The sequence below is a fragment of the Orussus abietinus genome, unplaced genomic scaffold (assembly GCF_000612105.2).
Source record: "Orussus abietinus isolate OABI.00-Male unplaced genomic scaffold, Oabi_2.0 scaffold39, whole genome shotgun sequence".
Classification (NCBI taxonomy): domain Eukaryota; kingdom Metazoa; phylum Arthropoda; class Insecta; order Hymenoptera; family Orussidae; genus Orussus; species Orussus abietinus.
The window spans coordinates 188,325-214,610 of NW_019394554.1; the positions used below are offsets into that span (position 1 = coordinate 188,325).

Here is a 26,286-nt window from a genome sequence, read left to right on the forward strand (position 1 = left end):
GCTCCACAGCACGTACACTTCGCACAAAAGCCACATGGAAGTCTAACCGCAGCTCGCCGAGCGAGCAGTATCTCAAAGCCAGCCAGCTTACACTAATTAAACGATAATTACGAAATGACAAATAATTATATGCCCCCCCACTGTTGATGACGTATATATCTGGATACCTAAAATGTGTAATACTTAATTAACAGGTGTAATACAAGACGCTGAGAAAGAGAAGGGGAAGTTAGCGAAGGAAGGGTGGTCGGTGGTTTTTGATGATGATGTGCGCGAGGACGAGCGGATCGAAGGTGCGGTAGGTCAGCAACCAGCTCGAGTAGAGCATATAGTTTCGCTCCAATCGGAAGGTCTTCAGGATGTCGAACCACCGGTAGTTAAAAGGCAGCGTCCCGTGGGAGGTAAAGTAGACCCGAGGGTGCCCACCGTCTCGACGAAGACGGTGGTCACTAGACAAGATGACCCGAGTTTAGGTCAGACAGTCGTAACCGAGACCACGGTGGTCAAGGAATCCGTAGGTTCGGTTCCATTCGGTGAGACCCATTTCTTCGGTCCTTCCGACCCTGTGATAGGCGTAGCCAGGACTGGGCAGGAATTGGAAACCGTCGTTAGGGAGGAAAGAACGGACTCGACCGTGACCACGGAAATCACGACGACGACGGAAATAGTGACATTAAAAGGACCCACTTTGGTTTCCTTCGGTCAGGATAGTGCGACGGATAGAGTAGATCCTCTGAAGGGTAAGGTCATCGTGTCCGGCTCGGTTACGGAGGTTGAGGTAGGTCAGGATGGTAGGGTACGTCAGGGACCCAAGGTAGAGAGCGCTCAAGGGAAGGTTTCTGGCGTCAAAGGGAAGGACGATGGTAGAGATGGGGTCACCAAGAGCGTCGTCAAGGTGTACCCTGACGCGGATTCGATGAAGAAGGAGATCTCGAGTGAGAAAGAGAAGATGTCGAAGGAGGGGAAGGAGGTGGACGAGAAGTCCAAGGAGAAGAAGGATGGCAAGGGGACCCTGAAGAAGGGGGAGGGGAAGGCTGGGAAGGAGTCTCCTGCGAAGGAGAAACCTGCCGATGATAAACGCGCTTCTGCCTATGAAGTCGTGTATAATGCTCAGCAAACTGCTGAAGGATCTAAGGAGGATTTGGGACCGGAAGGGAAGAAGAAGGAGAAATCCGGAGGACTCTTCTCGGGCATGTTCAAGACTCCGAAGCTGAAGAAGGGGAAGTCCAGGGACTCCAAGGACCTGTCCTTCGATAGCGGAGATGAGGACACCAAGGAGGCTACGAAGAAGTTCCTGGAGGACACCAGAAGAGTCGCCGATGCCACTCATCGCGAAAATAAGCTTCTGGGAGCACCTTTGGTTGCAGTCAGCGGAGAACCTGTCGATCCTATACTCGCGACGGCGGAATTCTTGAGCGACTCCAGGAAAACTGCTACGATTCTGCAGGTACACGAGATGTCCCCCAAGGACGCGAAAATTTCGCAAGATTCCAAGGAGAAGACTGCCCAGGTCAAGGAGAAGCCCGAAGTACAGGGTGCGACTAGTGAAGACGATGCGGATGATGGGAAGGAGAAGGGCGGCTTCTTCTCCAGCTTCTTCAAGGGAGTCAAGGGGAAGAAGGAAAAACTTGCCGATGATATCGACTCGGCTGCAGATGATGCGAGGCGAAGCACAGAGGTTGCCGAAGCTAAGGTGAAGAAGGACACGGAGGAAGCGAGCTCCGAAGTCAAAAACATTAAGGATAAGCTTGGCAAAGACGTCGAGACCCTGAAAGGAGAAGCGAAGAAATCCGAGGACGCAGTGAAGGAGGGGACGAAGAAGGTTGTCGTTGAAATTAAACAGGATGTTCACGCAACCGCAAGAGAAGCTGAAGACTTTCTTAAGTCTGCAGCCGACAAGTCTACGAAGGCCATCGACGAAGGCAAGGAAATCAAGGATGCAGCGATAAAGGACATTAAAGATGGCGTCCAGAAAACTCGCGAAGAGGTCGTTAATACTTCCGACGAAATCAGCGACAAAGCAAAAAGCGGAGCGAAAGAGGTCGCTAAGAAAGTCGGCGATGTCGTTGAGGATGTTGAAGAAGCCAAAGATAAGGCATTGGAAGACGCGAAAGAAGCTGCCGAGGAGGTCAAGGATAAGAGTGGCGGGTTCTTTGGCATCTTCAAGAGCCCAAAGACGAAGGGGAAGAAACGAAGCAAGTCGAAAGACAAGAGCTCTTCCAAGGAGACGTCTTTTGACAGCGGAGACGAAGAGCTGAGGATTGCCACTGCGAAGTTTTTGAACGACACCAAAAAAATTGCCGAGAGCACCGTCGAAGGTGAGGTGAGCAAAGAGAACAGGAAGGACTCCATGGACAGATTCGTCGCGAGGAATTACGAAGAGGACACCCCGAAGGAGAAAATCAAAGGTACTTCTTACGAAGTAACCATCGCTGAGAAAATTAAAATCACCGAAAAGGTCGACGGCGTCGAAGCCGACAAGAAGTCGAGCAAGGATGTCGCAAAAAAAGCGAAGGAGGAGCCGAAAGAGGTCCTTTCCAAGAGAATTACCAGCAGCTCGGAGGATATTTCCGAGAAGGAGGTGCCGAAAACGATCAAGGAGTTGTCTGAAAAATCAACCGACGATGGAAAGGACTCCGAAGACGACTCGAAGAGCAGCGCCTTCTTCGGCATGTTCAAGAGCCCGAAGCTGAAGACGAAGAAACGAGGGAAGTCGAAGGAGCCGGTCTCTTCGCAGGATACTTCGTTCGAAGCTGACGAGGACTTAAGAAATGCGACGAGCAAATTTTTGGAAGATACTAGAAAAACGGCAGACAGCATGCGCCACCCTGGAGAAGAGAGTCTCGTTGGAAAACGAAATGGCGATCATCGTCCAGAATCGTCTCTGATCGATGAAGTCAACGAAGCGAAGAGGGAAATGCTGGAGAGACAAGTTGGTGAGGCGAAGGACATGCCGACAGATGCCAAGGATAAAAGCGGAGGGATCTTCAGCATCTTTAAGAGCCCAAAGACCGCGGTCAAGAGAAGAAGTAGATCAAAGGATAAGAGCTCTTCCACCGACGTTTCCGTGGATAGTGGAGATGAAGAAGTCCGAGTAGCAACGGCCAAATTTTTGGAGGACACCAGAAATGCCGCCAACCTCATTCACGACGATTATCGTCCTGGCGATCCCGCTAAAAAAGCTGATAAACATGTTGCAGGAACTAATGGAGTCGTGGAGAGTGCAAAAGATGCTGCTAAGAAATTGGCGGATAAAACAAAGGAGGTAGACGAAGCGGTAGCGACGGAGGTGAAGGAAGCGACGAAGCAAGCTAAAGACAAAGCGAAAGCTGGAGAAGAGGTCATTGTAGATACAGCTGAAGAGAGTAAGGATAAAGCCGCGAAAGAAGCGAAGAAAGCCAAGGAAAAGAGTGGTGGATTCTTGTCTGGCATCTTCAAGGGTGCAAAACACGCCGTTGACGAGGTTACCGGAGACGTAAAAGAGTTCTGGGAAGAAACGAAGGAAGAAGCGGTGGAAGAAGAAGAGCGCGCGAGAAAAGCTGCCGAAGAGGCTGCGAAATCTGCAAAGGACTCGAAGGACAAAGCAACGAAGGATGTGACAGATGCAAAGGATAAAATAGCGAAAGAGGTGGCAGAAGACGTGCAGAAAGTTGCGGATGCGGCGAAAGTAGCGAAGGATAAAACAGCGGAAAAAGTTGCAGTAGGGAAAGATGCAGTTGTAGATGCAGCTAAAGCAACGGAAGAAAAAATTGCGAAGGGTGCAGCTGAGGTGAAGGAAGGGGTTAAGGGAACCGCACAAAGTGTCAAGGATGATGCCAAGGCAGCAAAGGATGCCATTAGCCAGGAAATTAAGGAAGATGCGAAAATCGTGAAGGATAAAGTCAAATCCGGTGTCGAAGCTGTCGGCGAGACGGCGGAAGCAACTAAAGAGAAAGCAGCGAAAGAGGCGAAAAAGGCAAAAGAGAAGAGTGGAGGATTTTTATCAGGCATTTTCAAAGGTGCGAAACACGCGGTAGACGAGGTCACCGAAGAGGCGAAGGAATTCTGGGAAGAAACTAAGGAAGAAGCGACCGAAGAAGAAGAGCGAGCGAAGAAAGCTGCGGAAGAAGCTGCGAAGTCCGCAAAAGATGCGAAGGATAAAGCGGCAAAAGATATAAAAGATGTGAAGGATAAAATAACGAAGGAGGTCTCGGAGGATGCACAAAAAGTCACGGACGCGGCGAAAGCAGCAAAGGACAAAACCGCGGAAAAAGTGGCATCAGGGAAGGACGCAGTGGTGAGTGCAGTTAAGACAACGGAGGCGAAAATCGCTAAAGGTGCATCTGCAATTGCGGAAGGTGCAAAGGACACTGCACGTGAAGTCGGTGACCAGGCTACAAAAGCAAAGGACGCTGTCAGTCAAGAAATTAAGGAAGATGCGAAATTAGCAAAGGATAAGGTCAAGTCAGGCGTTGAAGCTGCAGACGAGGCAGCGGAAGCGACGAAAGAAAAGGCCGCGAAAGAAGCGAAAAAAGCGAAAGAAAAAACTGGTGGATTTTTATCAGGCATCTTTAAGGGTGCGAAACACGCCGTAGATGACGTAACCGAGGATGTGAAAGAATTCTGGGATGATACCAAGGAAGAAGCCGCCGAAGAAGAGGAGCGTGCGAAAAAAGCTGCAGAAGAAGCTGCGAAGTCCGCGAAAGAAGCGAAGGAAAAAGCAGCACAGGACGTCAAGGATGCGAAGGATAAGACGGTAAAAGAGATCTCAGATGATGCGAAGAAAGTCGTGGATTCAACGAAAACAACAAAGGAAAAGGCTGAAGAGAAAGTCGTGAAAACTGCATCGTCTGTGGCAGAAGGAGTAAAGGACGCTGCACATGCAGTTGGAGAACAGGTTGCAAAGGCAAAAGACGCTGTCGGCAAAGAAGTCAAAGAAGACGCGAAGTTAGTCAAAGATAAGGTGAAATCCGGCGTTGAAGCGACTGCAGATGCAGCTGAAGCAACCAAGGAAAAGGCTGCAAAGGAGGCGAAGAAAGCGAAGGAGAAAACCGGCGGCTTCTTGTCGGGCATCTTCAAGGGTGCGAAGCACACTTCCGAAGAAGTTGTAGATGATGTTTCGGAATTCCTGGAAACCACGAAAAGGGAAGCTGCAGAAGAAGAAGAACGGGCGAGAAGAGCTGCCGAAGAGGCTGTTAAGTCCGCTAAAGAAGCAAAGGAAAAAGCCGTTAAAGACGCCAAGGACGCGAAAGAGAAAATTGCGAAAGACGTCAAGGATGCTAAGGATAAGGTGGCGAAAGAGATATCCGACGACGCCCAAAAAATTGCAGATGCTGGAAAAGCAATCAAAGATAAAACCGCAGAAAAGGTTGCTGCAGGACGAGATGCAGTGGCAGATGCAGTTAAAACCACGGAAGAAAAGATCGCTAAAGGTGCGGTGACCGTAAAGGACACTGCTCAGGAAGTTGGAGACCGGGCTGCAAGAGCAAAGGACAGTGTCGGTAGAGAAATCAAAGAAGATGCGAAATTAGTAAAGGAAAAAGCCAAATCAGGCGTCGAAGCTGTAGGCGAGGCTGCGGAATCGGCAAAGGAGAAAGCATCGAAAGAAGCGAAGAAAGCAAAGGAGAAGAGTGGAGGATTTTTGTCGGGCATTTTCAAAGGCGCGAAACACGCCGTGGGTGAAGTAACAGAGGATGTCAAAGAATTCTGGGATGAGACTAAGGAAGAGGCTGCAGAAGAAGAAGAGCGCGCCAAAAAAGCTGCAGAAGATGCCTCAAAGAGCGTTAAGGATGCAAAGGACAAGGCTGAAGCTGAAGCTAAAGAGGCCAAGGATAAAATTGCAAAGGAGCTCTCCGAAGATGTAAAGAAAGTCTCCACTGTCGCGAAGGACGTTAAAGACAAAGCTTCCGAAAAAGTGGCTGCAGGTGTAGACGAAGTGGACGATGCAGCAAGGACCGTGAGTGGCAAAGTTGCAAAAGGAATCGCCGGAGTCGTGGAAGGCGCCAAAGACACTGCTCACTCCTTGGCGGAAGGAGCTAAGGCTACAAAAGACTCTGCAGCTGCAGAGGTAAAGGAGGACACGAAAATCGTGAAAGAAAAAATCAAATCTGGCGTCAGCGCAACTGCTGATGCAGTTTCCGCTACTAAAGAGAAAGCAGCAAAGGAGGCAAAGAAGGCCAAAGAGAAGAGCGGAGGATTCCTGTCCGGCATATTTAAGGGCGCGAGACACGCGGTAGAGGAAGTGACGGAAGACGTGAAGGAATTCTGGGACGAAACGAAGGACGAAGCCGAAGAAGAAGAAGAGCGGGCCAAGAAAGCTGCAGAGGACGCTGTGAAAAGCGTCAAAGACACGAAGGATAAAGTCACAAAAGACTCTGCAGACGCGAAGGACAAGCTTGCGAAGGACGTGAAAGAGGCGAAGGACAAAGTGACAAAGGAAATATCGGACGATGCCCAGAAAATTGGGGATGCAGCCAAAGCGGCGAAAGAAAAAACTGTGGAAACAGCAGCTGCAGGACGAGATGCGGTTGTGGATACTGCGAAGAAAGCAGAGCAAGAAGTGGCAAAAGGAGCTGCCGGTATTGTGAAAGGGGCGAAGGATGTTGCCCAGACCGTCAGCAAGGGGGCAACCAAGGCTGAAGAAAGCATCAGCAAAGAAATCAAAGAAAATGTTAAAGTTGTAGAAGACAAGGCCAAAGCCGGAGCTGAAGCCGTTGCTGAAACCGCAGAAACTGCGAAGAGCAAGGCAGCGAAGGAAGTGAAGAAGGCTAAGGAGAAGACCGGAGGCTTTTTGTCTGGAATCTTCAAAGGCGCAAAACACACCGCGGAAGAAGTAACTGACGATGCCAAACAATTTCTGGAACATACTAAAAAGGAAGCGGCCGAGGAAGAAGAGCGCGCTAGAAAAGCTGCAGAGGCTGCCAAAGACGAAAAAGACAAAGCCATAGCCGGAGCGAAGGACGTAAAGGACAAAGTTGCAAAAGAGATCTCTGACGATGCTCAGAAAATCGCGGATGCCTCGAAAGCTGCGAAGGATAAGACCGTGGAAACTGTTGCAGCAAGTCATGATGCCGTGGCAGATGCAGTGAAACAAGCGGAGGATAAAGTTGCAAAGGGGGCTGCAAAGATAGAGAAAGACGTAAAAGGTGCTACTCGGTCCGTCAGCGAGGGAGCAAAATCTGCGAGAGAGAGTGTCGAAAAGGAAATTGAGGAGGATGCCAAACTCGTGAAGGAGAAGGTAAAATCCGCGGCAGATGCAGTTGCAGATTCCGCCGAAGCCACGAAGGACAAGGCTGCGAAGGAGGCGAAGAAAGCCAAAGAGAAGGCTGGAGGATTCCTGTCCGGCATCTTCAAAGGCTCAAAGCACACTGCTGAAGAAGTTACCGATGACGCTAAACAATTTCTCGAAGAAACAAGGAGGGAAGCTGCAGAGGAGGAAGAGCGTGCCAGAAAAGCTGCCGAAGAAGCCTCGAAGAGCCTCAAGGAAGCAAAGGACAAGGCCTCGAAGGACCTCAAGGACACCAAGGATAAGATCTCGAAGGAAATTTCCGAGGACGCAAAGAAGGTCGCAGATGCTACACAATCTACCAGTGACAAAGTTGCAGCAGGAGCAGCAAGTATTGTGGAAACTGCAAAAGAGACGGTGCAAGGATTGAGCGAGGGAGCAAAGACCGCGAAGGATTCGATGGCAAAGCAGGTGAAGGACGAGGCAAAGTCCGTATCGGAAAAGGTAAAATCTGGAGCTGAAGCTACGGCGGAGTCTGCCGAAGCTGCAAAAGAGAAAACTGCAAAGGAGGCCAAGAAAGCCAAGGAGAAGGCCGGTGGATTTTTCTCGGGGATCCTGAAGGGTGCCAAGCAAGGTGCTGATGAGGTTGCAGAAGATGTCAAGGACTTCTGGGATGAAACCAAGAAGGAAGTAGCAGAGGACGAAGAGCGAGCAAGGAAAGCTACCGAAGACGCTGCCAGAGCTGCTAAAGAGGCCAGAGATAAGACCTCAAAAGGTGTTAAAGACGCGAAAGACAAAATAACTCAAGAAGTCGCCGAAGATGCGAAGAAGGTTGCAGACGCTGCCGAAGCTGCGAAGAAAGAAACTCTCGAGAAATTAACTGCCGGGAAAGAAACCGTTGACGAAGCTGCGAAAGCAGCAGCCGATAAAGCTGCGAAAGGTGCTGAAAAAGTTGCTGAAGAGACGAAGGACGCTGCTCAGTCCGTTGCCGAAGGTGCTAAAGCGGTGAAAGAGAAGGCTGTAAAAGAGACGAAGAAGGCCAAGGAAAAAGGCAGCGGATTTCTGTCTGGGATCTTCAAAGGAGCGAAACATACAGCTGATGAAGCTGCAGATGACGTTAAGGAATTCTTAGACGAGACGAAGAAAGAAGCAGAAGAGGAAGAGGAGCGTGCCAAACGAGCGGCTGATGACGCTTCCAAGAGTGTAAAGGATGCCAAGGACAAGGCTGCCGCTGGTGTCAAGGATGTCAAGGACAAAATTGCAAAGGAAATAACAGACGATGCTAAAAAAATTGCAGACGCTGCGAAAACGGCAAAAGACGCTGTCGTGGAAAAGGCAGGTGCAACGCGAGATGGAGTGACAGAAGTCGTGCAGAAAACAGAGAACAAAGTTGCGAAAGGAGCTGCCGAGGTGCGAAAAGATGTGCAGGTGGCTGCACATTCAGTAGGCGAGGGAGTAAAAAGTGCAAAGGAAAGTGTCAGCAAAGAAGTGAAGGAAGATGCTGAGTTTGTAAAGGATAAAGTGAAGTCTGGAGCAGAAGCCGTTGCTGAGACTGCTGAATCTGCAAAGGAGAAGGCGACGCAGGAGGCGAAGAAGGCTAAAGAGAAGGCTGGAGGATTCTTGTCTGGCATCTTCAAAGGCTCCAAACACACTGCAGAGGAAGTTACGGATGATGCGAAAGCATTTTTAGAAGAAACCAGGAAGGAAGCGGCCGAAGAAGAAGAACGAGCAAGACAAGCAGCTGAGGAAGCTGCGAAAGCTGCGAAGGATGATAAGGACAAAGCCGTAGCCAGTGCAAAAGACGCAAAAGACAAGGTTGGACAGGAAGTTTCGCAGGATGCCCAACAGGTTGCCGATGTCGCATCAGAAGCAAAGAAAGCAAAAGACAAGAGTGGAGGATTTTTGTCGGGCATTTTTAAAGGTGCAAAGCATGCCGTCGATGAAGTGACGGATGACGTTAAGGAGTTCTGGGATGAAACGAAGACGGAGGCAGCGGAGGAAGAAGAGCGTGCCAGGAAAGCAGCAGAGGATGCTGCAAAATCTGCCAAGGATGCAAAAGACAAGGCTGCGAAGGATGTGAAGGAGGCCAAGGACAAGGTCGTGAAAGAAATTTCAGAAGACGCTCAAAAAGTTGCCGATGCCGCCAAAGCAACAAAAGATAAGGCCGCAGAAAAAGTTGCAGCAGGACGAGATGCAGTGGTCGAAACTGTTAAAGTGACCGAAGAAAGAGTCGTTAAAGGAGTTGTCAAAGTAGAGAAAGATGTAAAGGATGCTGCCCAGTCTGTGAGCGACGGTGCAAAGAGTGCAAAGGATGCAGTCGAAGAAGATGCTAAGATCGCGAAGGAGAAGATAAAATCTGGAACAGAGGCTGTTGCAGATGCCGCAGAAGTTACTAAGGACAAAGCCGCAAAGGAGGCGAAAAAGGCCAAGGACAAGACTGGAGGATTTTTATCCGGCATCTTCAAGGGTGCGAAACAAGGAGCTGAAGAAGTCACCGATGACGTCAAGAGCTTCTTGGAGGAAACGAAAAAGGAGGTATCGGAAGAACAAGAACGCGCAAGAAAGGCGGCAGAGGACGCTGCGAAATCTGCAAAAGATGCAAAAGACAAGGCTGCGAAGGATGTGAAGGAGGCCAAGGACAAGGTCGTGAAAGAAATTTCAGAAGACGCTCAAAAGGTCGCCGATGCCGCCAAAGCAACGAAAGATAAGGCTGCAGAAAAAGTTGCAACAGGACGAGATGCAGTGGTAGAGACTGTAAAAGTGACAGAAGAAAAAGTCGTCAAAGGAGCTGCCAAAATAGAGAAAGATCTAAAGGACGCTGCCCAGTCTGTGAGCGATGGTGCAAAGAGTGCAAAGGATGCAGTCAAAGAAGATGCTGAAATCGTGAAGGCGAAGATAAAATCCGGCACAGAGGCTGTTGCAGATGCTGCAGAATCTACCAAGGACAAAGCAGCAAAGGAGGCGAAGAAAGCCAAGGAAAAATCCGGCGGATTTCTGTCGGGCATCTTCAAGGGCGCAAAACATGCCGTGGATGAAGTGACCGAGGATGTCAAAGAATTCTGGGACGAGACAAAGGAAGAGGCTACAGAAGAAGAGGAGCGCGCAAGGAAGGCTGCAGAAGATGCAGCCAAAAGCGTCAAAGACACCAAGGACAAAGTCGCGGCAGGTCTTTCGGATGTAAAAGACAAAGCATCTAAAGAAATTTCCGAGGATAAGCAGAAAATTGCCGACGCCTTGAAGACAACGAAAGATAAAGTTTCAGACACGGCAGTAGCAGGTCGTGACGCGGTTGCAGATTCTGCCCAAGCGGCAAGTGAAAAAGTTGCAAAAGGCGCTGCTGCAGTTGCAGAGGGAGTAAAGGGCGCCGCTAAATCCGTGGCGGATAAAACGAAAGCTACGAAGGACTTGGCGGTGGAGGAAGTGAAGGAAGACGCAAAAATTGTGAAAGATAAAATCAAGTCTGGAGCCGAAGCCACCGTCGAGGCCGCCGAATCGGCTACAGAGAAAGCTGCAAAACAGGCGAAGAAGGCAAAAGAAAAGAGCGATGGATTTTTGTCTGGCATCTTCAAGGGAGCGAAGCAGAGCGCCGATGATGTTACGGACGATGTAAAGGAGTTCTTGGAAGAGACGAGAAAGGAAGCTGCAAAAGAGGAAGAACGCGCCAGGCGGGCAGCTGAAGATGCTGCAAAGTCTGCAAAGGATGCTGCGGATAAGGCTGCAAAATCTGTAAAGGATGCTGCTGATAAGGCAGCAAAGGAAACCAAGGAAGCGGCAGATAAGGCTGCGAAAGAGGCCAAGGATGTCAAGGACAAAATTTCCAAGGAGCTTTCCGAGGATGCGCAGAAATTAGCCGATGCAACCAAAGCTGCGAAAGATAAGACTGTAGAGAAAGCAGCTGAAGGACGAGATGCCGTAGTGGATTCTGCCAAAGTGGCGGAAGAAAAGATTGCAAAAGGCGCTGCCAAAGTAGAAAAGGACATAAAAGATGCGGCACAGTCCGTGAGCGATGGAGCAAAAGGTGTAAAAGACGCCGTCAAGGAGGACGCTGAAATTGTGAAGGAGAAAATAAAATCTGGCGCAGAAGCCGCTGCAGATGTAGCCGAATCTACTAAAGACAAAGCCGCGAAGGAGGCAAAGAAAGCCAAGGAAAAGACAGGTGGATTTCTCTCCGGGATCTTTAAAGGAGCCAAGCAAAGTGCCGACGAAGTTTCGGACGAAGTAAAGGAGTTCCTGGACGAAACTAAAAAAGAGGCAGCTGAAGAGGCAGAGCGCGCTCGACGTGCCGCCGAAGAAGCTGCAAAATCCATCAAGGACGAAAAGGACAAAATTGCGAAAGAAGCGAAAAATGCAAAAGATAAAATATCAGAGGGAATCTCAAAGGACTCGAAGAAGGTTGCAGATGCTGCGCAGGCTGCAAAGGATAGGGTTGCAGAAAAAGCAGCAGCGGGTCGCGATGCGGTTGTAGATACAATTAAGACAACCGAAGACAAAGTTGAAAAGGAAGCTGCGAAAGTAAAAAAGGGGGCGAAAGATGTCGCGCAATCTGTAAGCAATGGAGCTAAAAGCGTCAAGGATGCTGCGAGGAAGGAGGTGGAAAAGGACACCGAAATCGTGAAGGAGAAGGTGAAGACTGGAACCGAAGCTGTCGCGAATGCAACCGAAGCTACCAAGGAGAAGGCAGAAAAGGAGGCGAAACAGGCCAAGGAAAAGAGTGGTGGTTTTCTGTCGGGCATCATTGAAGGTGCAAAACACGTCGTGGAAGAAGTAACGGACGACGTAAAGGAGTTCTGGGACGAAACGAAGGAAGAAGCCGCTGAAGAGGAGGAGCGCGCACGAAAGGCTGCCGAAGAAGCGGCGAAGAGCGCAAAAGAGGCAAAAGACAAAGTCGTCGGTGACGTAAAGGACGCGAAGGATAAAGTATCGAAGGAACTGACCGAAGACAAGAAGAAAGTGGTCGATTCCGTTAAATCAACGACCGACAAGGCTGCAAAGGAAGTGAAAAGCAAGGCCGAGAATCTAGCTCAGTCGGCAAAGGGTGCGAAAGAGTCCACGAAGAAGACAGTCAAAGAAGACGCTCAGATCGTCAAAGACAAGATAAAGTCAGGTGCGGAAGCAGTCGCGGACACCGCGGAAAGCGTCAAGGAGAAGACGACGAAAGAGGCCAAAAAGACGAAGGAGAAAAGCGGAGGTCTTCTATCCGGCATCATAAAAGGAGCGAAGCACGCGGTGGGCGAAGTTACGGAGGAGGTGAAAGAGTTCTGGGAAGAGACCAAAGAAGAAGCGGAGGAGGAGGAGGAGGAAAGATCAAAGCGAGTGGAATCCCCGTCCAGACCCAGCAAAGATGCGAAAGAAGAGGTCCCTTCCAAAGAAATCAAGAGCAAGGAAGACCCCTCGAAGGACACCACGAAGAGCCCCGAATCCTCGAAGAAATCCTCGAGTCCAGGGAAAAAATCCCTGGAATCGAAGAAAGAGGAGACCCACGTGGTCTCCTTCGACTCTCCCCTGGAGGTCCAATACACCCCAGCCTCGGTGGACCCCAAAGTGGCGACCCAGAAATTCCTGGAAGACACCAGGAACGTCGCCCACCGGACCAACTACCCCACGTCCTCCGGTTCTCCGGTGCAATCCAGGAGCCCTCCGGACAGGGAGCCATCCGACAAGGAAAAATCTAAATCAAAGAAACCCAAGGGTGGCGTGGTCTCCAGCCTGGTGAAGGGGGCGAAGGGCGCCACACACAAGATCGCAAAAGAGGTGGACCACGCCGCCGAGGGCATCAAGGGTGTTTCGGAGAAGTTTTGGGAGGACACCAAACGCATGTCCGGAGCCGCCACGGTCTCGGGTAGCTACGACGTTTCCTCGCCTCCTAGGGACTCTCAGATAGTCAGGGACGAGGTAGCTACCGAGTCGGAAGTTACCTTAGAGTCTTCGGAGTTGTTGGGTAGGCTTAGCGATCAGGGAACAGGCTCCTCAGGGTCCGAGTCCAGGTCCAAGACGTCCCCCTCGCGCATTCCGCAAAAAGTTAGCCCCCTGAAGGAGAAGGTCTCGGTAGTGTCGGTAGTGGAGAGTTCGGTAGAGAAGTCTGAAAGGTCCGAAAGGTCGGATAGGCTGATAGCCGGGGTTTCGAGTAGATTGGAGCACCTCGAGCCTCGTGCACGTCAAACCGTGACCACAGTCGTTACTAAATCTGTGCGTACGGCGGCGACCCCACCACCCAGCCCCGCCGAGTTCACTGATGGTAGCATTAAAGGTATCTTGCAACAATTGCGTTATACATATATACTCTATATATATTACGTATATATATACATATATACATGGATATATTACATACCAGCTGTGTGTAACATGATTAATTAAGTTTAATGCTTTATGTAACCTCAGTTTACACCGGCCGAGGCGAGCGAGTAACGATGCACCTCCACCATGCGTCTAACCATCTAACTTCATTCACCTACTTAACAGTAACACACGCTAATCGGCCATTTCAACATACGACATTCACGCTAAAAAGTGAGGGGAGGGCCTCGACGGTTCATACACTTCGGGGTCTTCGTAAACTGGATCCTAGGATCTGAAATTCAGTCGACACTGATTTTTCAGGGTGTTTTGAAATTTTTAATCTAATTCTTTTTTTTTTCACGGGTTTCTGCAAGCATGGATTTTGACAAAATGATCTCTGGGTGATTCACCAAAATTTATTTTTATCCGGGATAATTGCCATTGTTGTGAAATTGGAGCTTATGGAATAGGGGATATCTGGGAGAAATGAGTTTTTTTTTTTTTCTTCATATTTGGAAATTGTAGATTTTTGAGAATATGAAATATCTTAGTTCCTAGGAACTATCGATTTTCTGATTTCATTATTTAAACACGAGGCATTATTGGAATTCGTTCGCTACTGGCTTCATCGTTCTCTTTTTCGTTCATTTGTATCATCATTTCAATATATTAACGCGAAACTCGAATAAAATTTAACTCATCCCATTGCATCTTTAGGAATGGGGTTGTTGCGCTTAAGTGGAATAATTGCCTGAAATGGTTATTTAACATATTTTTTAAATAAACGTCCTTTCAAATACAATATCTCATGAAAAATTCTTATTGATTTACTTATCACGAATCGTTAGAGGATTAAAGTCATTGATTTCACCATTCCACAGGTTAATTATATTTACACCTGAGTAATATCACCTTCATACCGTTAACAACAATTCACGAGATTGGTAATACCGTAACATTTAATCATAAAGCGTGTGTGATAATAACCGTGAGTACTCAGTCGTAATTGTAATTACCATCCCAAAAATCGACGAATGTGTCGAGATAAAAAAATTAATTATAAATGAATTACACAAGGGATTGTGCAGCAACCCCATTATACACGTACACGGCAATCTCTTCGACTCGACGAGTATCACTTACTCTCGCACTTGTCGTCATTCGAGCAGCTCGACCAATCGGAGTAAATGTGAAGAAAAAAAAAAGGAAAAAATAAATGATCGGGCAGTTCATCGAATGTCACTTTCTGGTATGAATGCGTCGAGAAAATCCACCGATCGTCCCGATGTCTCCGCCACGCCGAATTAAATCTTCCCTTTTTTTTCTTTGCTGTGTATATACGTATAATTTTGGCCTCTTTCCACATTTAATTTCCCTTCGTATACACCGACTTCCGTTGGATTTCTGAGTTGTTTCGATGCATGTTTTTTGCAGGTTTCTTATATGCTGTTTTGCGACACCTTGTCACTTGGCGTGGTAATTAGCGAGACACGAGCGAGAGAGAAAGAGAGAGAGAGTTTTTGATTTATTGCTGTGTATTTCTTTCCCGTATAGCGTAACCTAGACGAATCACGTGTTATTATTATGCAGTAAAATGTAATGACTCTCATTGAATTAACAGGAAACCACAGACTAGCGAGCATGAACCGAGGTATGCCATGCAGGGAATACATCATTCATCTAATCTTTGTTGAGATCATTGCTTTGGATGTGCCGATTGTCGGTTCCACGGTAGTCAAAATGATTTTCCACATTTCAGATGTGACCGAGGAGGCGACCAGGAGGGCCCAAATTCTCGCCGAGGAGGCCAGATCGGTAGTACCGGCAGGTAAAGTACACGAAACCGCGAGTCCCGCCAATTTTTTATGAATAAGGACGAAGATCAGTATGTTAGCAAAGTCTATTTTGGTGCCCTCGGTTATATTTAGCTTTATCTTTCATAGTTAGCACTTGCTGACGCTTCCACACTAACTGATACTTTATGCAAGCCTTCTATCGGGAGACGACCAGCTATCGACGATTTTTAACAACTCCTAATCAAGATGCTCGACATTCGGCAAGTCTGGATTAAAATGCATCAAATCGCAATCAGAGTCCTGGGGTGGTGCCTATTTTTAAAAACGATCTCCCTCAAGATATCACGCAAGAGAGAAATGATATTTTACTGCAAATTTTCGGAAGATACTAATTACTCCAGTGCTCTGAAATCTCGTGAAAAGATATATCGATAAGGGATAAAAATTTTGATAACAAGATATTTAGAGTACTAAAGGGCACCCAAGTGTTCGAGCACCAGAGCACCCTCCTCGCCAACATTTGTGCACGTCCTACATTTTGCAATCACGCGTAATTATGAAAAAGGTTTTTCGAAGAAAATGTCGACCCGCCCGAGAAAGGAAAGGCGGTGAGCTCGTCGCCTCCCTACGAAGGCCAAGCACATATTAGACACCATTTAATGAGTGTTTTCATGAACAAACTAATCCTGATGCAATATTGATACTAACTAACTTACCTTAGCTCTCCACGATTTCTCTCTCTCTATATATATGCGTCCATACATATATACATATGAGACAACATGCTGAGTCCGAGTCCCACCTCACAGCTGGACTAGAGTTGAAATCATTAGTGTGTATCAATGTGCTTTATGTCCTTGTTCCTGTTCTTGTCCGTGTCCTTTGGATGTCCATCTTTTGGATGGGTCAGGGCATGATTCGGCTGAGATTGATGGGACTGTAGAGAGGCATGCTACTTCTACTCCGACAAAGCAACCCGTCCCCGCCCCGCGTCACTCCACCAAGCCGTCCACCAAATCAGATCTTCATCTAGACCTCGAAGACACATCCATCGCACAGCCAACGAAAAGTCACGTCTCGAAACTGCCAGAGCTCGAGGTGAGATCGCCCCGAAGAAAGGAGCCGAAAGAGGAATCCAAAGCCAGCCCGAAAAGCAAAATCCCCGTCAAAGTGCACATACGAGAGACCGCCGAAGAGCGAAAGACAGAAGCTACTGTCACCAAAACTACGGTAGCTAAGAGCATCTCCAAAGACAAGTCGGAAGTCGCTTCAAAGACCCTCAGGGGGGTTTCTAAAGTTACAGTGGAAGACATACTACCCGCCAACGAGAAACCGAAAGAAGCTACCGAGAGACAGGACGTAGTTACCTCCTCCGAAGAGTTCGATAAAGGCGACAGGATCGTAAAGACCGTAACTACTGTGACCAGGTCCGGAGAAACTACTGACGGGGCGGATAATGATGAGGTAAGGCACGACAGTAGCTTCACGAGAACTACCGTGACGACGACCTCCGGTGGGGAGCTACCGGACGACGGTGCGTGGCTATCCGATCCTAGTTGCGTGACGAGAACGGTAACTACTGTCAGAACTACCTCAGGGACAGTAGCTAGCGACTCAGGGGAACCGATCACCCGCGACTTCAGCGAGAGGGCGTTTAAAGAGAAACTCGAAGAGTTCGCCAAAGACAGTAGCTTCACGGTAAGGACCGTAAAGACCGCCGTGACGGAGGTGATCCCTGCCGAGGCGTATGAGGACATATTCAAGGACGCTGGAGTAGCGAAAAGCGTGGATTATTCCCAGGATTTGGCAGGAGTACCTTCCAAAGATGGGAAGTGTACCGTCGAGAGAACCGTAACTACTGTCCGAAGCAACGCTGGGGATCTCGGTACTCTCGAAGGTTTCGACTTCAAGGAAGACCTCTCGAAGTCGCTGATCGTCGAGGCCGGGTCTTTCGAAGGCGAGAGTCCTTCTGGAATTTTAAGGGAGACCATTAGCACCGTCAGGTCGGAGTCAGGGGAGCCCGACTCTTGGACGGAGACAGTAGTTACCAAACACCTGTCCGATGGGAAAGTCGAGACTTGGGAGACCACCAGCAGGTCTGGAGAACAGGAACACTGGGACACTCAGTTCTCCCTCGACACCTCGCCGAGCTCTGGCAACGGGGACGTTTACGTTAAAAATGGTAACTCGAGGCACGAACTTAACAGCGACTCTGACAGTGACAGTTCACCGCAACCCAGGAGACGGTCTCCCTGCAAGAGGCGGACTCTGGGCAGCTCCAGCGGGTCGGATGTCGCACTTCATGAAGGGGCCGAGCTGTCCCCGATGGAGGACGACCAAGGTACCTCACTCACAGCTAACATTCTAAGTAAGCAATGTACATATCCCGCTAACCCGTTACCTAGATATCCATCTGCATATACAGGCACGGTGATGCATCCTCGCAACCTGGAACTGGACTCTGCCAAACCTTTTATCTTCGACCCACAAGTCCTACGCCTTACCTTCTTCAAGATGAAGTTGCAGATTTTTCCGCCTTCTTTATTGCCAAATACATTATAATTTACCCCGAGGGTTTGATACGACTGTACAAAAGGTACAAAGGCGTACCGCCTTTAGTACCAAGTGATCGGTGTAAATTATTTTTAGCGGCAAAATCTGCAATTTTGTATCGAATGTTATGATTTAGGAATCTCGTTTCGTCCATAGTCCAGGTTGCCGTGGGTGTGGGGATCATATACAAAGGCTGCACGAGTCTACAGGAGATATCTTGCGACATGCTTGCACGTACAGTCGGTGGTGGATGTTCATCTGCATGTTGCGTAATTCCCCCTGCACGTTACATCGGTAGCTACTTCAGGCATCACGAGGTCTTAATCAGCTGCCAGAACGGAAAAACAAAGCTTGTCGAGGATAGGTGTCATTCCGATTTGAGGATTCCGCATAAATCTACTTGTGTCCTATTGGTCGCTAGCAGGAAGCACAAGGGCCCGTTCCAGGATCGCTTTCATCTCCACGTGTCAATCTAAAAGGGATAACCCGTCGCCATTTATACTATCTTAGCTACAAACGGGAGCTTTTGGGATTTTAATGCGTTGCCATCGATCATCCTGTGTGTGCGTATCGGCATCCCTGTATTAGCCGTCGTGCGTCGTTATAACGAAATAGCAACAATAGGAAACCACTGAAATGTACATCCAAACTTCTTTGCAAATTCTCTATTTAATATTCCGGGGCCTGAACAGAGAACGCCTTTTCCAATATCCCCTAAGCAATGAGAGCTTCTCTTTCGCCGCATATATATAAAAAAAAAATTGTTTAATTCAATTCTCCAAAAAATTAAAAATTCCTGCCACTAATTTCATGAGTTTCCCTCGATATAAAACGCAAATTCCACGCCGTAACTTCCATGTTTAATAATTCCTAACCGCATAGAGTGCAGACCTTCGTCGTCTTAAATTTACTGCTTCTCTCTCAAGTATATGTATAAAATATTAACCACTCAGTACCTGAAATTCAAGTAAATTATTTCAGTCCCACGACTCCGTGTTGCTATTTCCGTGTACCGACCCCGGCGAAACGCTTTAATCCCTGGCGACATTTTCTCCAAAAAAAAAAAAAAAAAAGTAAAAGGAAAATTGTAATGAAGCCTTCGAAGTTATTACAAAACATATCCTGATCGCAGATTTAATGGGGTTCGCTGGGGGAACTCGTTGGATTCGCGGTCAGGTTTTTTTTTCATTTTTTTTTCTTTTTCGTTTCTTTGGAGAGGAGTCATTCGAAAAAAGTTTCGCCAGAGAATGTCGCCCAGGGCGAACTAATTGGCAAGAGAGGAAGTGCCGAGAAAGCTAAGGAAGGCATACTGTTTAAGCAACGCGCAGTTCGATACGATTGGTCTGCTCAGACCACCTGGGACAGAGCAGTCCCCTAGGGACTGGTGAGATGCCTAGGACGAAGACTAGGGAAAAGCCGAGCTGCGTATGTTGGATGGTCGTCGCAACCGCGACGTTGGTGGTCCTGCTCGCATTAATTCTTGCCCTGGAACCACGTGCAATCCACACCCTGTCCAGCCATGCCCCGAGGCAAGCTGGGTACGATTCATAGTAACTTCACTAGAGATAATTAACTACCAATAATCCGACTTGTTTCCCCTACGAGGAACTCTTCCGAATTCCCTGCGAAAATTCCGACTTTTTCGGGACCTCGAAATAAGTCGCGGGTCAGGGGTTCTTTCGATTTTTAGCCCAAAAGTATTGAAAAAAAAAAAGAACAAGAAAAAGCGGAATTCACCAGGTACCTTGATTCCCTTTCGTAAGAAATACCTAAATCATTCAGACCAAGGTGTAGAGAAGAGCTGGGTACGATTCGTGGTAATTTCACTAGAGATAATTAACTACCAATAATCCGACTTATTTCCCTTGGAAAGGAAATGAAGGAAATTCCGAGTTCCCTGATAAAATGAAAAGGAACGGATAGTTTCAATTTTTGGCACAAAAATGTTTAAAAAACGGGGAATCCACTAGGTTGATTCCCTTTCGTAGGAAGTACCGAATTCTTTCCCACTAGGGTGTAAAGGAAATCTCGAGTAGACGCGGTAGGGTGGGTTTTCTTTAACTCTCCTTGTAAGAGATAAGTCCTGGCCGGCATTTATCAAAGATGAGAAATAATCAAAGTTACAGGTACCGCCAGATAGGTTCAAGCGAGTCCGGGACTCGCAAGTACTCCAAGTCCTAGATCTCCAAGACTTTATAGTAAGACATGATTCTACAATCTAGCATGAATCAAGCGATTTAGAAGGACTGCAATGAGAAGACAATCCGTTTCAAAAAGAAAAGATAAAGGAATTAAAAAAAAAAGGAAAAATTGTCCATCTTAATTTTTTCAAAATTCATCCATCATTGTCGTTCTCAGTGCATTTCAGCGTAGAGCGCGATTCCGCTGCCGAGTCCGAAGCAATGAGTGCTTTTTAATATCCATAAGCAGATTTAGCCGGCTCTCTTTATGGCGTACGATTTACTCTCAAGGGACACTCGCCGATCGGTAAATATGCGTAAAGAAAAATGTGAAAAAAGAAAAAATAGAAAACATTTATATGAGGAAAAACGCAAGTTTTGTATCATGCGATCTTGGACACGCACAAGCTTTATTTTTCTGAGGCATCGGACGAGTATCTCCGATGAAGCCAGAATTTTCTGCATGATCCTCCAGCCAGGATTTCGCATGTCTTGTCAAGCCTGATTATACCGATCGTCTGGCCTTACGAACTTGTAGTGAACAATTTTTATTTATTTATTTTTTTTATTCTGCACAGTACACCGTAGAACTTTTTCCCACGATTTTCGCTTGAATCACGAGTCGTCTAGTTGCACGTACCTAGAGCTAGCCGGAGGAATTAATTAGTTATTGCAATATTTTCTAGTACACCACGATCCTACTAGCTCTCCCATATTAATGAACATCTCAAGATAAAGCTAAAGTGTAGAGGGACCAACGATCGTGTCGTTTAAGTATCGAGTTAGGATTGTTAGGCGAATGCGTACTTGTGATATTACACATCTCTTCATGTAAGTAAAATGAGATAATGAGAAATCGACGCCGAAGAGGCGCGCATAAATTCTAAGGTGCACGAGAGAGTGTCGAGTTTAGCCTGGCACGTGTATTTTCTGCACCCTGAGTAACTACCAGCAGCTACCAGTAACTACACGAGCAACTACGGAACGTGTATCTCTCACCTGTCTCTTTCTCTCCGTGCTAATATTTAATATTTAATATTTAATACCTAGTCGACGTAATTCCGTATGTGTCTGTCGCACCTGAGAGAATCCCTCTGCCTAAGAGAATTAAAAAAGAACATGAGAATCGTCTCGATAAAGGAATCCTTAAAAATAAATCAATAACCTGCAAGGTTCCCTCTTACAGAAAATTCTTCCTAATTAAACATAATAACCTTTTACTCCATTTGAACGTGACTTTTTGAAAGAAAACGTTTTGTGCTTCGAGATGGTCCTTTATCGAGAGGATTCTTTTTTTTTATCGTGTAATCCTTATCACGCGTGTACAAACGAGTAACCACTCCTACGTACTAATAATCAGCGCGATGATTGTTGCACCTGAGAGGAGTAGTCCGATAAATAGTCATTGTCTTCCCGTAACGTGTGCAAGAAGAACGAGCTACCTCGGAAAGCCTGGAGCTGTAAAAATGCCTGGAAAGAAAGACGATGAAAAAGGAAAAAAAAAGGAAAAGATTCTGTAAATGAATCCGACCTGCAGTTACCGAGTAATACGACTACACGGTACTCGGCGAGTTCGTCTAACAATACTAACCAAAGTAGTTAGTACGCGCTCCTTAAGAGTTTACTCTGGTCACATAGCTGAAGTATATATACATACATATATCAATATATGCATCTATATATACTCTTTTTTTTTTTCGCGAAAGTTGACTACAGATATACATTGACTAACTGCTAAACGCTTTGTTCAGCCGCTTCAGTGGCGCTTTGCACAAGCTCGTCGACGCGCAGCACAATTGTATTTTTTTTTATATGTGTGAAAAAAAATATATGGGACCGATAATAAACTTTGTCGATCTGGAAAAATGTCGAGAGAAAAAAAAGAGAAATTCCGTCACCGGGTGACGTCTTCAGAAATCCGAATCGAGTGCTCGCGGAAATTGGCCGACTTGAAATTATTTATATCCGAGAGCAATAGAAATATTTTCTTTTCTTTAACAAAGGGGCGAGGATATTCATTTTGTGAGGTCGGTGGAATATCTTCGATACCGTCTTCTTATTTTCGGGAATTATGCGCGAGGTCGGGACTGCATCGTGCAATTTCGCCGATTATCCTTTTAAGATCCGACATGCAAATGAGATCTCGAGTGGCTCGATACACGAGGCGTTTCTTGCGATAAGTTTTTAACCGCATCGATATTACATGCAAAACCAAGCAAATACGTAATACATTTGGCTGAATGAAAGTGCGTACTATTTGTAACTGTAAACTGTTATCCTAGCGATGTCGTGAATTTTTTTATATGTGTCTAGAAACTATACCCCTTGGGCATGAAGTAAAATTGAGAGGTACACCATTGATACTTGTCTTTTAATGTGATAAGCTACCGTGACGTACAGTGTCAACGTACGAGCCGAGTTTTACTTAATCGTTGTCTTTTCCCTCGCAGAGTCTGACTTCATGCAACACAACGAGCCCACTTACATGGAAACGACCACGACGGAGATGGGTCCCGATGGGCAAACGAGGTACCCCGAAATCACCGTTGAGCCGTTCTGATTATAGGATAAAAGGTACAAGAGAGACCCAGGTGTAACGTTATGTCGATCCTTTCAGAATAACGAAGACAACGAGGACGATCACGACGACGACCACGACCTCGGCGTCGGGAGGGCCGGAGGATTTGCGCGACTCCATGCAGAAGATCGTCGACAGGTTCATGACGGAAGAGAAGAGAGGCCAGTGAACGATTCCCACGGGATCGGCGAGATTCCAGATGCGAGACTCCCGAGGATTCGCGATTCGCGAGTGCACTCGGAGATGAGCGCATCTAGCGACCCCTGATAAGACGCATCCTCGCAGACTCCGATAAGACGCATCCTCGCGCGTCCTTCGGCGTCCCTGATAGCAATACGGGGCATCGAGCCAGCTTATCGCCCCGAGGTTGATACCACCAAGCTCCAGGACCTGGTCCCCGCAAGAAGGATGTTCCATCACCAACGAGAGACATCTTCGCATCTTCACCGAGATGCATCATCTTCGGGAGGCTGCGACTCGCGAATGCCCTCGGGACATGCGTTGCAGACACCTCGCGATAGATTCTAAGCGAACATTTATCGATACGCGACGAAAGGTTGCGCCGGATAGGAAGGTCCGAGTTCTCGAAGACGATGGACGAGACGCCTTTCCTTCCCTTGTGGCTAAATTACGGATTCCATGGAGCGAGATACTCTAAGCGAGATAGGAAACACCGTACTACGCGTTTGAAATTGTAACCCGTCGACTGGGTCAGGACCCAGGACGCGATGGAGATAGGGCCTCGAGGAGTTGCGCATCCTTGGAGCCGGACCCCTAAAGACGCATCACGTCCCAAGGGGTTCGGTTTGGAACGTTTTCCGGTACCACAGCGTACAATTTTCTTGGCTACCGACCCGCACCGAATCCGCAGCGAGATCCTGGCCTAGCCTTTGCCGTCGCCTCTCTCCGGGGCGGCGAATTCGCACGCTAGTTCGACTAGCTTCGAGCTAGTTCAAACCCAGCTACGCTAAACCCGTCCATGATCAGCTCTTCTTCTGCGACCCGGACCGCGAACATAGCCCTTAGCACGCGAAGTAAGGCCGTGAAATGCTTTCGATGCAGACCAGGTCGTCCCAAAAATCCGGAATACTTTCTTCAGGAAGGATTAAACTTGTCTCGCGGGATGCTTAGGAGATCGCTCGCTGGGTGCAGAAATGGTATTCGGAGTCCTGGGACATCTTGGCGAGGGGAATGTAAAAAAAAAAAGAAGAAACGAGCGTTTTAGGGTATATCTAATGGGTGTTTCTCCGCGTTGTTCGGGCCGAAAGGCGAGACAGCCTCTCCTCGGTGGGAGAGGACGCGTTTCCCTAGGACGAGGTCGAGGTGCGTCCTCTTTGTCTCGTAGCATCGTCAAGTTCGTCACGCATGCATCGCTTCCTAGGCTGTAAGGGCTCGAACGAACTGCGCAAGCTCTTTGTAGAGCTTCGACTACGAAACGAAAATCGCTTAGCCATTTCGCAACACGTCCGAGGTGTATAGACCACTTGTCGTTTCCCAGAAACGCGGAATCGGATCGATCCTGGATGGGTACTTTACGAATTGACTACCACTTACCGTCGTACTCGGATCCTCGATTTAAAATAAGTACACCCGAAGAATTCTCCAAGCGATCCCCGACCTGGGAAACTGCAAGAGGCAGTCCTTATTCGCCAAGCGGAGTATACACTGTATAAATTTCTCTTATTTAACGGGATGTACTTCCTAACAGTTTTTAATTGTGTACATTATAATTATTTTTCTTAAGCGTACGTATACATATATATAAATATTATATATATATATATATATATAACTTACACGTGTTTACATGACTACTGTACTGTTGTAATAATGACGCATCGGAATCATTGAAAGACGATGATGAAACAGTTTCATTTCCAAAGCTCGCTCAGCGGGCGACCGCCGTATTCGACGGTCGCGAATTCGTCGTCTCTTATCTTTTTTTTTCTCTCTCTCTCCTTCCCCCGGGAGTTATCGAGACCGATCGAGCGGGGCGTATTTTCCACTTAAGCGAGGTCTAACGAGCCTAACAAGGGAGCTTTGGACTCGAGAAAGAGAAAATACGATCGTATCGTCTCGACATTTGGCGCCATTAGCTTTCGGTGTGACGTGGTTTGGCAAGAACCGGACATAAAGGAAAAAGATAAAAAGTCAAGGTCGCACCCAGTGCGGCGTATATATTTAGGAGTCTCCTAGCGTAAAGATACTCTATTGATAATAAATACAAATAAATAAATATATAATATATCGAGAAGAACAGATATATATATATACACGAAAGAGTGAAAAAAGACGCACTTCCGAGATTTATAAATTATTGTATCCGTAATCTGTCCAGTATGCATTCGATAGACTTGCCTAGAGCCCACCTGACCTAAGGACCAAAGGCACAATCACCCGCGCATCAAAATAAAGATACATTGTACCGCTCCTATATACGTCTACCGCTATGTCTAACGATAATGTCTAAAACCACTCCGTTGTGATAACAGACAAACTTGGATCGGTCCCATGTACGTGTACAGGGTATTTCAATGGCGCCTTGCGAGACGCCCGATTCCGATGATCCTGCGAAAACGATCGATGATCGATGCTTAAACTTTGGACGACGTTATGTACTCTCTTTTTCTTTCCTTTCGCGTTTTAGAACCGCAACTCGCCGAGCGCAATCCCTCGACATGCGAGCGTCCGAATGCTTAGCCGAAACGATCTGAAAAGGGGGAGAAAAAAAAATAGGGAAAAAAAAAGAGGATCCGGAAATAGGCGTCGGCTTTTTCGTGCAACCTCCCCGACGACTTCGCGACGTCCGATCGACACGGCTTACGATTTTCGTAACGTTTTGTACGATTTAGTTTTCCGAAACCTCTCACGCCGCATCTTCGAGCTATGGCAGTCTTTCTCCCGCTCTAGGCGCTAAAAGAGAAAAGAAACAACCGACTGTTAAGGAGATAATATTGCGTCTCAGAGCTCTACTATTGTGTGATAGGACTTTCGACGACAGTATGAATAATAAAATATCGTATTTCCCCCTCGACCGAGTTACAATTTTTAACAGAGATGAGTTGGGAGATTGCTCACAGGCAGGATCGTGCGATTGCATCCTGTGCTGTCCTCTGGATTCATACGTTAGCTTTCACCGTTTTTTGCCCCCAAGGGCGGCGCAACGAATTTCTCATAGGAGTTCCCGCACTCGCGATGACGGTACCATCTACCAGTCGCCGTTGGCGGCTTACGTACTCGTGATGGTAATACCATGCGGTAGTTGACGGTGGAGGCTTACCTACGGTTACCGACACTACTCGCTTTTGATGGTAAGGGAAGAACACTCGTGACGCTCCATTTGACTTTATCTACTTATCTACTACTATTAAGTACATTGTTGCCTCGAAGTCAACGTGATGCGGAGCTTTGGGGCACGCGTCGGTGTCGCGTACGGAACCCTCAAGCAGCGAATCTGTGTGAGTGCGATCGCTCCTAGAAATCTTAACGCGCCCAACCAGCCAAGCGCCAAGCTACGGGTCGAGACGTTGAGTATGTTGCGTTCGGCGCTACACTCGACGAGCATGCGTGAGAGTCGAATACTGCGAAAATCCTCCTGAGGCTTACCTAATCCCGGATATAAGCCGAGTCATTTCGCGTATGATTTTTTTTACATTTCCCTACTAGCGTTATCGAGCGTTTTCGAGTGTTTTCGAG

The 26,286-nt window shown here is 47.5% G+C and overlaps 1 protein-coding gene across 10 annotated transcripts in view; it reads left to right on the top strand.

The window, feature by feature from the left end:
• The window catches only part of LOC105697544 (ankyrin-2), an 87,605-nt gene extending 61,981 nt beyond the window's left edge, over positions 1–25,624 (top strand). For 5 of the 10 annotated variants that reach the window (XR_001103843.1, XR_001103845.2, XR_001103847.1 and 2 more), the window contains 6 exons: positions 195–13,451; positions 15,243–15,311; positions 16,190–17,647; positions 19,151–19,370; positions 22,463–22,541; positions 22,630–22,695. Coding sequence is in view for 3 of the 10 variants with exons in the window: in XM_012420910.2 (XP_012276333.1) it covers positions 195–13,451; positions 15,243–15,311; positions 16,190–17,647; positions 22,463–22,541; positions 22,630–22,759 (14,993 nt within the window). In the remaining 7 variants the exon portion in view is untranslated. Of the gene's footprint in view, positions 1–194; positions 13,452–15,242; positions 15,312–16,189; positions 17,648–19,150; positions 19,371–22,462; positions 22,542–22,629 lie in introns of all 10 variants that reach the window. The other 5 variants (XR_001103844.2, XR_001103848.2, XM_012420910.2 and 2 more) reach the window with 5 other exon arrangements.
• Positions 25,625–26,286: the final 662 nt, after the last annotated feature.